At 40.9% G+C, this 13,808-nt stretch overlaps 1 protein-coding gene across 1 annotated transcript; it reads right to left on the bottom strand.

The window, feature by feature from the left end:
• Positions 1-2,589: 2,589 nt before the first annotated feature.
• On the bottom strand, positions 2,590-12,030 carry ACER2 (alkaline ceramidase 2). Its single transcript, XM_053456508.1, has 6 exons — positions 11,498-12,030; positions 7,582-7,696; positions 6,591-6,732; positions 5,860-5,997; positions 4,448-4,585; positions 2,590-3,338 (listed from the first exon to the last, which is right to left on the bottom strand). Exons 1-6 carry the CDS (start codon positions 11,603-11,605, stop codon positions 3,152-3,154), a joined length of 828 nt encoding a protein of 275 aa, XP_053312483.1. The 5' UTR covers positions 11,606-12,030; the 3' UTR covers positions 2,590-3,151.
• Positions 12,031-13,808: the final 1,778 nt, after the last annotated feature.

Below are 13,808 nucleotides of genomic sequence, written 5' to 3'. Positions count from 1 at the left end.
ACTGTCTGTAGTTTCCTGGCCTGGGACAAGCCTGTTTGATCTTGGTGTACTAGATGCCCCATATAGAACATGAAGAGACAGAAATTTTGCAAAAATCTTGAGATCAATATTAAGGAGCAATATTGGGTGGCATCCCCAGCACTGCTTGGGGATGAGGGAAATTGAACAAAGTGCAGTCCTAGGGTCTCAAGGGAGAGTTTGTAGTTTTTCAGTGATAGACCGCCTAGAACCGGGAACTTTTAAGTCTGAGAGAAGCTGATGGGCAAATCTAGCTCAGGGGGGGTAATAGGGCACTCAAGAGACTGCCTCCTCCTCAGAGAGCTGGCGCTAAACTGTTCATTGCAGGGGTGCAGTAATACTGAAGAGAGTGTGCTATTGATAGGAACGCTTGTAAGACCTCTGTTGCGAGAAGGCTAGGGGAGGTACGAATTTTAGAGATTACAAGAGTCTCTGGCATTTGCCAGAGTTAACGTGCTTGATATTTACCAGGCTTTAATGCCGTTATGAGTTCGGTGTATCTTTTGGTTTAGGGTAATCTCCCTCAAGTAGGGAGGTTTTGTGGAAACGCTCTTCAGAGGCAATACGCTCACATAAAAACTCTACTTTTTCAGAGGTTTGTTTTTTCTTCTGAGGACAGAGATTGATAAAGTGGCTTTGCACCATGCATTTGTTTGCCTCCCAGACTGGCAACTGGGAGATTTCTGTATTAGATTTTTCATTAAAGTGTGTAGTACCTAAGGTTTTAGGCACCATGTCCGTTGGTCAGGTTGGAGGAGATGGTGAGGATCAAAAGAACATGGTCGAAGCAGGTGGAGACTCCAATTTGAGTATGGAGTAAGAGTGGAATATGTTAATAATAATATTAATAACTAGTATTTATATAGCGCCTTTCTTGCTTTACTAAGCTCCTGTAATATGATTACAAATGTGTGTCTTCCTTCAAGGGCCCTACCAGAAGCCTTCCTGCCACCCTATAGTGTGGATGGGTTGTGGATACACAATACTAACACCTCTTCCCCCACCATCTAATCAGCTGGTTTTGGCTCTGCCTTGGGCGGCAGAATCATGGGGGTGCCAGGCAAAAGTGTATTTTTCCTATTGGTCCCAAATTCCTCTGTCCCCCGTACCTCCCCTGATGTCTGTCTTCCCCAAAAGCTCAGACTGTTTGCCGAGTATGAGTATACCAAATTGTTCTACAGCCCCAATATTTTTAACACAATGCAGTAAACGGGTCTATAAATTATATTGTGTGTATATAACCATACAATAACTGTGTAAAACCATAAAACTAGGTGATCTACATCCAGCCCTGACTGTAGTACTATGTACGCTAAATCCTTGGAATCACCATCATAGATGAAACATTTTTCTGCCTAGTCCTTAAAAATAGGTATTTGCCAAAAACTACTCCCAGTGGAGTGAAGGGGAGCACTACACTAGAATCCAGTCTATTTTTTGGTAATATCCCCGCTCATCCCTCAAACACCATTCAATAAATCTCTAATATCATATTTCATAACTAGCAATGATGTTGATGCTTTTACAATAACCATTTTCTATCATGCTTGTATCATGAATCTAAATAAAAACATAAAGCAGAAACAAATTATATTGTATTTAATTATTTGCAAAAATAGATATTATCAACCTTTAAAAAAAACAGAATGTTTCCATGAATAACACAAACACTTTACTTACATAAGAATACATTTATACAAGCAAAAATATATGAGGTCTCACCTGAGAAGAAACACTGATTGTTTATTATTTAAGGAACTTTTCAAGGTCTAGACTGACCAACAAGGATGATTATAAAAATTCGATCACCTTTTAACACTCCGTCTCCTGATAACATAAAACAGTTTGCACCCAAAATAATATAATCTGTGTTATACCCAAAAGACGATGACTTTTCCAATGCTTTCTGTATAAGAGTAAAAGCATCTCAAACAATGGGTACTTACAGGTAGATTAGTCAGTAATCTGCAACAAGGTACCATATACATCAACGATCAAATCTGATGTCATTTTCATTCCCTCCCGAAAAGCATAATATTAGGAAATAGTATTTTACACCAAAGTCATCAAACTGTTTAGCACAACTGTCTTAGATTTGCATGGCAAAACACTGTAATTGTTTACAAAATATAGAATTTTTCAATATGACATCATCACTACTTAGAGTTCCGTCTCCTAATGATGTTATTAATTGCCCATCAGATGGATTTGAAGTCCAACGTTGCAAAGACTGGGAAACAAATTGAAATACTCCATTTCAAAATAGAATATACAAGTAAATATATATATATAGGGTACAGAGACTCTTCCTTGAATGATGTGTTTCAAACACCGTAATGTGTATATTTCGTCGGATAACCAACTGCTTTAAAACACTAGTTAATCCATTGATCGACTGGCTTTTCAGGAAAGACAGGGATCAAAATCCAGTATGAGCATTAGGCCTACCTGGAATAAAACCTAGTAATATGAATGTGTGCTACCTTTATAACCATAAACACAACCCTGAGTGATCAAACATTGAAAAGACGTGCAAAGTGGCTTAGTGAACAGTCCTTGTAATCGGTGAAAGTCAGCCATGATCCCTGCAGCAATTAACATATGCTTGTGACTGTTAATGAGCCTCTTCCCTGTGAACAGCAGCAAAAAAACTTTCCATAATGTAACAAGACTCCCCAGTACCCTGCATAAAGGTTACACGTTGGATAAATATTCTTCCATAACACCCCCCAAAAAAATACCAGTAAATAGTGGCCCAGTGCAGCAATAATTCCAGGTGAGGCATGTCCAACCTGCAGCAATAACCCGGGACCTTTGTTCACTTTGACATTTAGATGTTGCATATCATTGTCTGTTTTCCAGTTCCAATGTATGAATAAATGTGATCTTAACACCTCTTAAAAGTATGGGTAAGTAATCAAAAACAATGTTTCCACTCCATTATAAAAACACATAAAAGATGCAAATATATAAATAATAAAATCTGCAAAAAAAAAAAAAGAGAGGTTTTCTAGGAGAATTATGAAGCTAAAGGTTCTGTTAGTTGCCGCAAGGTGAAAGCTAAAACTGCACCAGGGTTCACATGTCACTGAGCCGTTTCCCTTCAGAGAAGATTTGATCTCATAGGTAGAATTCATGTAATTTTGAGTGGAGACTTCTTCTGAGCACAGAGTAAGGTGACGTACGGAACCCCAATGAAAGCCCACTTTTCACTTGGCCAGAACTTGATGGCGGGCCCCTGTTCTGGGATTTCAGAAGCAGCATCGAAGTAGGCGAAGCACACACAGCCCAGATAAGCAGCGAGGCAGATCAGGATGTGCCTGCAAGAGAAAAGATAAGTAAGTGATCAGCTGCTTCACCTCCCACCCAGTACACCGGAAAAACGTCCTCTTTGTGCTGGAGCAGAGTAAAGAGGTTGAACAGACACTTCCTCATGCCTCAAACTTCATGCAAATTATGGTTTACACATAAAATATAAGATTATGGCTAAATATTGGATTGCGGGACCACCACTTTAAGAGCACTGGTACATGGAGCTGTACAATCAATGAAGGTTTGTGATATCGCATTACAGACCTCCATAGCAGCTTCCACTTGGGTTTCTCTAACAGAAGGATAATGATATTACCGTATTTGCTCAATTATTTCCCGGCTGTCCCATTAGACACCAGTGAATCTGAAGCATGGGGGACAAGTCTAGGGATGCACTGGTAAGTTGGGGGAGGGTAAGAGTGGCATATGGGCGGTATAAGGGCTTTATGGAGGCAGAGTGGCATATAGGGGGTTAAAAGGAATATCAGGGAGGCAGAGTGGCATATAGCAGGTATAAGGCATATCTGGGGGAGAGTGGCAAATAGGCGGTCAAGAGGCATATCTGGGAGGCAGAATGGCATATAGGGGGTATAATGCATATCTGGCTGCATTGTGGCATATAGTGGGTATAAGGCATTTCTCGGGGGCAGAGTTGCATATAAGGGGTATAAGGCATATCTGTGGGACAGATGTGCATAACTGGGGGCAGTTTGGCAAATAAAAAGGAAATAAAAACAAAAAATGCATTTTTCTCAATCACAGTTTTTATTAAATACGAAAAAATAGTTTACATGTGATTTAATATTTACTAGTAAAACGTTGTTCCTATAGGGTAGCCTTATATTCAGGCTTTTTCTTTTTTTCCCCTAAATTAATATTCACATTTTGGGGGGTTGTCTTAATCGAGCAAATACGGTAAACTTGTTTTTAGTGGGACGTTACCTGATTTACTTTTGACATAAGCTGCCAAACATACTGTTTTCCGGGGGACAGTCCCAATTTTTAGGTTCTCTTCCACTGTCCCACATTGCTGCTAGTGGCCATTTTCACCGTTATGTGCATTATTCACCATTATGTGCATTATTCACCATTATGTGGATTGCAGGCGGGCACTTACCATACACAATGAAGGTACGGAAAGTTGAAATATGACCATATCTCGCAGAAAGCCTTGTCACTGATCCAGCAGACTAAAGCTAACATCCACCAACATCCAGACATCAAGCCAAGTTTGTAAACACGCATGTTGTCACATCTATAATAGTCACGAATTAGGGGGGGAAACACATTTTTAAGACATTGTTATTGCCTTGTTACAGGTCATGTTACAAATGATGCTAAATATTTAACATGGTTTTATTTAATATGGGATTGTGAATAGGAGGCCAGGGTGGTACCCCTGTCAAGCATTTTAACCCCTTTAGTCCCAGGGGTTTTTGGTACCTCAAGGCCCGGAGCATGTGGTCCCTGCCACTGCAAGAAGGTCAGGGCGTACCCGTACCTCCATAGGGGATTCTTGAGATGTGTTTTATGGACGTACTGGTACGTCCATAGGGGACTGAAGGGGTTAACTCTATGAAACAAAAATTATTTTGTATACATTGTCCCTATCTTAGCTGTTATTAAAATACAAACTACCATAATATATCCCACCTTCACAGATGTTTAACACAATAACCCTTTGTGCTACCTTACAGATCAGTATTTTGACAACTGATTGCATATCACGTAAAAGCCATTTTCTCTGGATTTGCGTAAAATGGACATATTGAAGTTCTAGATAGTCCGTATTCACGTGTCACTATTCCAGGAAAAATGACTTGACACGGATCTGAACAATGACATTGCTGAAACTGCGCTACATCTCACATCCACATGCACCACAGCTGGCCAAGAAGGAAACAGATAGACTGGAGGAGGCACACTTTGTATACATTGCGACACATGGATTGCTGGATTGGGCCACTGTGTGTGTGTTGCTTTTTTTTGTCATAGTGTCAAAACAACGTGCACGTCTTTTGGCATTTAAAAAATTAAAAGGATTTTTATCATTACGCTTGCAGTTTTGTGTTTTGTGCCTTTAAATGTCTGGCATTGTTATAAGACAGCGGTTTCCCAAGCTAGCTCTAAAGCACCAACATAGTTTTATCTCTAGCTTTACTTGAATACTAAGTAAATAAAGCACAGAAATTGCTTAATTTCTAAATCCATTGTTTTTCTCCATCCTTTGATCACACTCATTACACAAAATGTTTGGGACCCTGTGAGCTGTGTAACGGCGTCACCTTCTCCATTTATGTTGTATTGTGGATCTGAATGCTTGTGTCTAATATATTATTCCAAATGTGTGAGTTGAGGTCAGTTATGTGAAGGAGCATAAATAAACCAGTGATACACAATTAATTGGTAAAGAATGCCTTTAGTGACATCATCAAACCAAGAAGTTGCAGGGGCTTCATGGGCCAGGGGTAAGCCCCTTCCATAGTGCCAAAAGAGTCCAAATCCAAGAAAAAAAAGTCCAGAACTCACCTCTTCAGTTCCGTTATCAGTAGCACAGTGCAAGGAATTCCAAGAGTCATAAGGGAAATGTTGTTCATGGCAGGCTTGATAAATGCTAGTATTGTGATGATTCCAGAAAGAACCCCCACAGCTGCTTTAAATCTCCATCTACAATAGAAGGAAAAGATAAATCACAAAAGTCTGCATACCATATCACAGTGTTATCAGCCTCTTTCCTTCTGGGTACTATATGATTCTGTCCACCAAATATGCCAGAACAGAATATAAATAGCATTTTCTAGTATCTTAAAGGACACTCCAAGTGTCACATGTACTTTAAAGGGACGCTGAGTATATGATAGCCGAGTGTCCTCTTTACATTATTATTTTGCCCTTGCAAATGCATGGAGGGAATCATCAGAATGCCCCCTATGCATTTGCCCTCCTTCCCTGCCACCCATATCCTTGGCTTGTAGGAGAAGCATTTGCCTGAACACATCTCCTGCTTGCCACAACACACCTGAGCCTGAAACTCTGCTGAATCCTTCACGTTCCCACCAAAATATATATTTACACTCCACCCCCTGCCCTGCATCCTTGCTATAAACTGGCCAGTTTTAGTATGGTCTAATGTACACTGGATACAGCTGACCAAAGGGTCTTCTTGTTGGATTTCTGGCAACATGACTAACAGTGAACTGCAGGGGGTAACAGGCGTCAATCTCTCATTCGCATACATCTTCAATGCAAGAAAAGGTTACCTGTCATTTCTGAAAACTCTAGGCAAATGTCTTTTGGGAAACCACATAGCCAGTGCAGACATCAGCACCCACAAGATGGCCAGTTCGTCCAGCATCTGTCCCAAAAAACTGAGCGTTGCGTGAAAGTAAACAGATCCGATACCTGCAAGATCACAAGGACAAGTGAATCACACCAGATGTTTGAGCAATAAGGCTGTACATGTATATTCTGCTAGATAAATACCATGTTTAGTTTGATGCCTGCGCTCTACTAATAATATCTTAAATCCCCTTTATCCCCACTATGCCACTGGGCGTTCTCGAATCCTTCGGGATTAGTAGAGTGGTCATATCTTAAATATCTCTGAACGAGGAAAGTAGGAAAAGTAGTTACTAGTACTTTGCCCAATGTGCCATATTTTCAGTCCAGGTATGGTGAGCCTTAATGAGAAGGGTGACCCTAGGTAGATCCTTATCAGTAGAGGAACCTAGCAGTAAGAAACCCGAAATGAGAACGTTTCTGGACAGTGAGGTATTTTAACCCTCCAGGAAGCCACAGGAAATGGTTGTACTCTCTAGCATACAATGGAACAAACAATGGGTGAAATCAATAGGATCCTGTGCCTAAGATGAACCAACATCAAGGAAAAGGGACATCATCATTATGATTTTCTGTAACTGAATATTGATATTTGTCAAAGCTCAAAAATGAAATGTTGAATTTGTGTGATTTACTGGCACGTCAATAAAGTAGAGTACATGCAAAGAATTCTCAATACACGGAACTCGTATTTAAACAAAATGAAAACAATTGTGTAGAAAGAATGCTACGGTTTGTAGTCCAGGATGTAGTCCAGGATGTGCGTAACATGTCGCAGTCCTTGGCACGCGGCGTAAATGTTAGACGTCACAGTCTGGGTGTTCTATCGAGACGTCCTGTACTGGAAATAACACGAACTTACTTTGTTTTCCAATACGTATAAGATTTCTAATAACGCTCACTGACACTTACCAACCACAACAAGCAGGGCCCATATTAAGTAAATCCCACTGTTGAAGTAGGTGGCGTACTGACGGAACAGGCACATGCATATGGGTGGTAACACAAAAAACAAAATGTTGCTGATCTATAATGAAAAAAAAAGGAAGAAAAGGGGAAATGGGACATTTAAAACAAGGAAAGCAACACAAATTTCACATAATTTCATATTTTTGTATTAAATGTAATAGTATGTACAGAATGTCATTTGATTTTAAATAAATAATTGGTTTTTAAGCACACAGTGGCTCTTAAAAGTGAATTGCTTTGTTTAAAATGCAATTAGTGACCAGATATAAAGTCTTAATGATTTCCCAATTTTATTTGATTGCATCCAGTAGTTCCTACAATTGTTAAAATATTCGGGGGGTTATAGACCTTCTAATGGTTAACAAACTCTTACTAGTGTGACCAAATGGGTGCAAGGCTATTTTATTACTACGTAACCATCATAGATTGTATGGCTTTATTTTAGCAACATTGTTGGCTGAAGAGTAGTCAGGAGATATTTTAGTTTATATGTAAACAGCATTTCTATGGCATAAGTGGGCTCCGCGCCTTGCGAAACATGTTCCAGAAAACTTTTTAAATATACAGAGTTACATAGGTAGTTTTAAGTGATTCTATAACATTCAATAAATCAAAACATTTTTTAAAGGCGACAGGTTAACTTTAAAAACATTAACAAAATATAAACATGCCGGCGGTATTAAATAAGTGTATCCACTGGAGGATCAAAAATGTTATGTTACTCTTTGTGATAACCTGTCCTGCTCACATACCTCTTATAACCTGTATAATATGTTCTTGATTCGTCCCTGGATATTAGTTAATATCCTACTAGCATTAATATACTGTAAAGCTACCATTGAAAAAACCATTGAAAAAATCCTATCATAATCTGTCAACATTGTCTGATCGTGAGTCCAACTACTGGCCTTGAATTAATAAGAGTTGATCTGTAATTGAAAGGGCAGAGCTGCTTAAGAAGAATGACAGCCTACAGTGGATGCCTACACTATAATTATCCTTATCGGTTCCCCAATCCTACTTGCCAAATATCTTTAAACTATACTGTCATTAAGTTACAACTACCTTGTGTTACCGGCCAAACAAGTCGCATCATTTATAGACATCTGGATCCACCCCCAATGAATCTGTCATTGTGACACACCTATCAGACGAATCACTAAATGCATCTTAGAGCGCATACAATTATCCGGAATCTCTGAGATTCTTTAAAATACTACTGCTGCTGAAGGTGATGACGTAAATAAAATGATATCTTCTGCGAAAAGGACAAGCAACAGAGCAGAAGACATATACAGATGGATAACATTTTTCTCACTCTCTTTATCATTCTTACCCAAATAAAAGAAAAGATCTAAAGTAGGAGAGATAATTTAGACTTTACAGACTGATAAAATGACATTAAAGAACTGGCTCTAGACAGATCACCATTGTGGAATGGTGGAAACTCTACTGTGCTTATTCTTTATGATCCCACACACCAATTTGAAAAAGGGATCATTAGAATTCCTTACAGAAGAACCAGGGCTATCTTAACCTTAAAGGCTCCCGGAAATTGTCCCTTGGGCCCCTCACCTGCGTAGTGTAAATGCCCCCCCTCGACACATCTCCAGTGTTAGTTTGCTGAGTAAAGGAAGAGGAAACCATTGTGGGTCACCGGCTGCGGGAAAGGCCTACTGGGGATGACTTGCTAAGGACCCCATTGTTATTAAAGACGGCCCTGGCAGGAGCTGGGAAGATTTCCCTCACTGGAAAGACTTCTCTCCCATTACTCTATCTACTGATTGTCTGCAACATAGAGACCTTCATTTGCCTGAATAATACAAGTAGTGATGAGCATTTGGAGTATGATGTTAAATAGAACCAAAGGAAACAGTTAAGGCCACTTTCTATTTTAATAACTGTGTCACATCCTCTAGAACAAAATAGAAATGAAAAAGGTTCAAGAGGGTAACGTGAGGAGGGTAAAGTTCCTGTTTATCCAGATTTATCTATAAGAAACACAACCATGAGCCTAGGCACTTTTGCTTAAGGGCAATGCTAAGAATGAAAGCCAAAACATTTTCAGTGGATAGGTCCTGGTATGAGAAAAATGCTACATTTGGAACATTTACCACACAGCTGATTACTGGAAAGCAGGGACTTTGCCCCAAAACTGGATATATGCAGGACAGACTCCAGACTCTTGATTTATTTTCCTTACTAATTCTGTTATTATGGGAGTTTGCTTAAGTTCATCCAGACTACATTGTGCCTTGATTGGGTTTTAAACTGAATACAACATTATCGAAAAACGTCTAGCACTCTTGAAGGTGATTGTGTAACTCAAATGAAACAAAATAACGCCTAACTTTTATTAAAACATTAAAATGCCTTTCTCCTGACAACAACACACAATGAGGTCAGACAACATATTTTTATTCTTACGAATATGTCCATTGGGTAACGTATTAAAGGTGCTTTACTGGCGGTGATATTATCATTAGAAAGTGATGCTTTATTACATTGATTTGGGTAGGTATGTGCATGTGAGAATGATGGCAGTCCTTTCTGGTCTCAAGTATGTTGATGCCCAGTTAGAAGCACCATTTAAAGGCACTGGTATGGCAGGGCTAAGTATGTTCCTCCACTACAATAAGGTCAGCAGGGCCATTCACTACCAACAGTCACATGGGACTCACAGTCACAGATACTGGCAATTGCTGGGCAGTAACACGAGGCACCAGCAGAGGGCAGACTAGCATTAGATCTGCAGAGAACATGCTGCACTGAATAGAATTACTTCTACTAATGCAACAAATTGAAACAAAGTTATTTGTAAATACTTATATATAGTATAAGCCACTGTTTGTACTTTTAACCTACATTTATTCTAGTCAATTACATTGTCTCCATCCAAATAAAACAGGTTATGCGGGTGTCAGTAACTGAATGAATCATCTGCTGGTCCTGTGTACAACAGAACCACTGTCATTACAATTATATTATGGGGTTTTCTTCTTAGAATTAGGTTGTCCACCTGTTTTTCCTTCTTACGATTGGTTGTTTATTGACGTTATGTTAACTGAACAATAAATATTCAATAAAAAAACTAAAACCTGTTTTATCTTCTATCCACAAAGAATTTACCCCAGGACTACACACTACATTTCCATCTTTGAGCAAATGTACACAGCACTGGGAAATGCCTGATAAATCATATATAAATGTAAACAACAACCTAATTTATCAAGCTTCATCTTGAAGAAAGATAGGCAAACCTTACAAAGAGAGTAAATGAAAACAAATGAGTAAGTGAGTGATCATGACAGTGATTCATATACAATAGACTTGTGATTTTCTAGAATAGTCAGAACATGCATGGTTAACTTTTCAATGAATGTCTGTTTTTTAATAATATACAGACTATTTGTCACATTTCTCCTTAATAGATTGTAGGCTGGCAGGTACAGGACTACCTTCCCCATGTATGCCAGTATATATTGTATATTGTCAGCTTTAATGTTATTGTCATTGTTCACTCTCCTCCTATTGTAATAGGAATCTGATGTATATTAATGTAATGGAAAGAAGTTACCAAACAGAATTACAATGGATAAGGACTAGTCTTCTAGCCAAGATCTCACAGAGTACTTGGAGGTATTGGGGTACTTTGCCCTTAATACCACCCTCTCTCCTAGCTGATTAATTTGATGATAAACAGGATATGGTAGCTGAAGGCATCTCTTTTACATTGAGCAGAACAATTTGGCTCTGGTATAGCCATGAATGGTGTATTGGTTACTCAAGGAAATATTAATACATTCAATTTCCACAGATAGGAAGCAGGAGACAACAGCATGACTTGGATGATACAAACCGTATTGTAGAACTCAGCTATGGAGGGGACAATCTTGTAGTTGTCTTCACACCAGTCTACCTCTGAGCTCCCAGCTTGAAGATGATCCCATATCTTTAAAGAACCCATTGAAGATAGTAAGATGGTAAGCCTGACAAATGGGTAACTGCTGGTGGTCTAGGCAAATATCTCCAGTTAGACACAACAGGTGTCAGATGCAGAGACAGACACAAGAAGAAGACAGCAGTGGACGCTTAGCCAAGTTGTTGATTGTCTAGTTGTGCTGTTGTTTTAGTCCTCCTTGTCCTGGGTTCACTGTAGGTCACTTAGCAAGCCTGGGCTCCAGCTGTTATGTGAGTAGACGCTGAACTGCAGCCTTTTAACATACACTGGCACTCGAGCAGTGGGTGGAGCTTGATGTCATGTGCGAGACACCAAAGATTGGAGAAGACACTGGAGGTCTGGATGAGTCCTGCTGAAGCCTCCTGACTTGGTGTTCTTTGTCAAGCAACAGATTGCTGGTGATCTGAGACCTTTAGTACCCGGTGTCGGTAATGTCACTTGTCAGCAGCCTACTAAGAGGACTCCATGGTGTTGAACATGGTCCTGACCTCCTTGATGAACATGATATATTAATATAGAGACGCTGCAGTAATTCCTGCGTGTAAATAAGCGTGGATCAGATGACAAGGCTGACTGTCAGGGGTTCTGTGTGGGATAGGAGTGACAGCCTCTGCCTGGGCTGACAGGAGCAGCTGTGCTGTGCAGCTTCTTCTTTTGTGCCTGGTTGTTCCCTGCCATCTGGCTGATACCCCTGCTGCCTCTGCTATTAACCCTGTCCGCACACTGGGTGAGATCCCTCCCTAGCATGGTCTCTGTGAGCTGTAACAATGTGCATGGCTGGGTGGCGCCTGCACCGTTTCCCTCCTCTCTGCTTTGCTCAGATCTGTGTAGTCTCCTCCTAGCAGACTCTGTTTACATCCTGAACTGGACGCAGAATCTCACCCACTTCTTTATTTGTTATCCGAGGAGGTCGGATTACTAGGCATGCCACTGAATCTGGATTCATTTGTCACATGTTTTGAGCCAAAGTGCTCTTATGAAGGCAACCTTTCCCCCGGCGTTCTGATTTTATTTTTTATATATACACACACAGACAGACAGTGGCAATATGATCTAAAGTCACAAGTATAGACAAACACAATGCACTTAAGCTAATAACACACAAACTATAATAATGTTTCATGTATTTATTGAACACATCCATTAAATATTCACAGTGCTGGTGGAAAAGGTAATTGAACCCTAAGATTTAACAAACCTCCTTTGGCACTAATAACCTCAAACAAGCGCTTATAGTAGCTGAGGATCAGACCCAGGGGTGTAACTAGAAGCCTCGGGGCCCGGTGTGAGAATAGGTTAAGGCTCCCCCAGCCCCCAACCCAATCTACCCCCTTCTCACACTATCTACCTCCTTCTCAGGCTATCTACCCTCTCCCAACCCCCCATTCTCACTATCTACCCCCTCTCCCTCCCTTCTCACCATCTAACCTCTCCCAACCCCCCCATTCTCACTATCTACCCTCTCCCTACCCCCTTCTCACTATCTACCCTTTCCCCCTTCTCACTATCTACCCTCTCCCTATCTACCCTCTCCCTACCCCCTTCTCACAATCTACCCTCTCCCTACCCCCCTTCTCACAATCTACCCTCTCCCTACCCCTTCTCACTATCTACCCTCTCCCTACCCCCTTCTCACTATCTACCCTCTCCCTACCCCCTTCTCACAATCTACCCTCTCCCTACCCCCTTCTCACAATCTACCCTCTCCCTACCCCTTCTCACAATCTACCCTCTCCCTACCCCCTTCTCACAATCTACCCTCTCCCTACCCCCTTCTCACTATCTACTCTCTCCCTACCCCCTTCTCACTACCCTCTCCCTACCCCCTTCTCACTATCTACCCTCCCCCCCTTCTCAGATATATCTACCCTCTCCCTACCCCCCTTCTCACTATCTACCCTCTCCCTACTCCCCTTCTCACTATCTACCCTCTCCCTACCCCTTCTCACAATCTACCCTCTCCCTACCCCCTTCTCACAATCTACCCTCTCCCTACCCCCCTTCTCACTATCTACCCTCTCCCTACCCCTTCTCACTATCTACCCTCTCCCTACCCCCTTCTCACTATCTACCCTCTCCCTACCCCCCTTCTCACTATCTACCCTTCCCCTACCCCCCTTTGTAGGTCACTTACCGTGCAGTCCTGTGGTGGGGGAGCAAGGCCTCTGCCTCGCTGCTCTGCCACGGTGCGCACGGCTTCACTGCTGAG

The sequence above is a fragment of the Spea bombifrons genome, chromosome 1 (genome assembly GCF_027358695.1).
Source record: "Spea bombifrons isolate aSpeBom1 chromosome 1, aSpeBom1.2.pri, whole genome shotgun sequence".
Classification (NCBI taxonomy): Eukaryota; Metazoa; Chordata; class Amphibia; order Anura; family Pelobatidae; genus Spea; species Spea bombifrons.
This window is presented reverse-complemented; position numbering and strand designations above follow the sequence as displayed.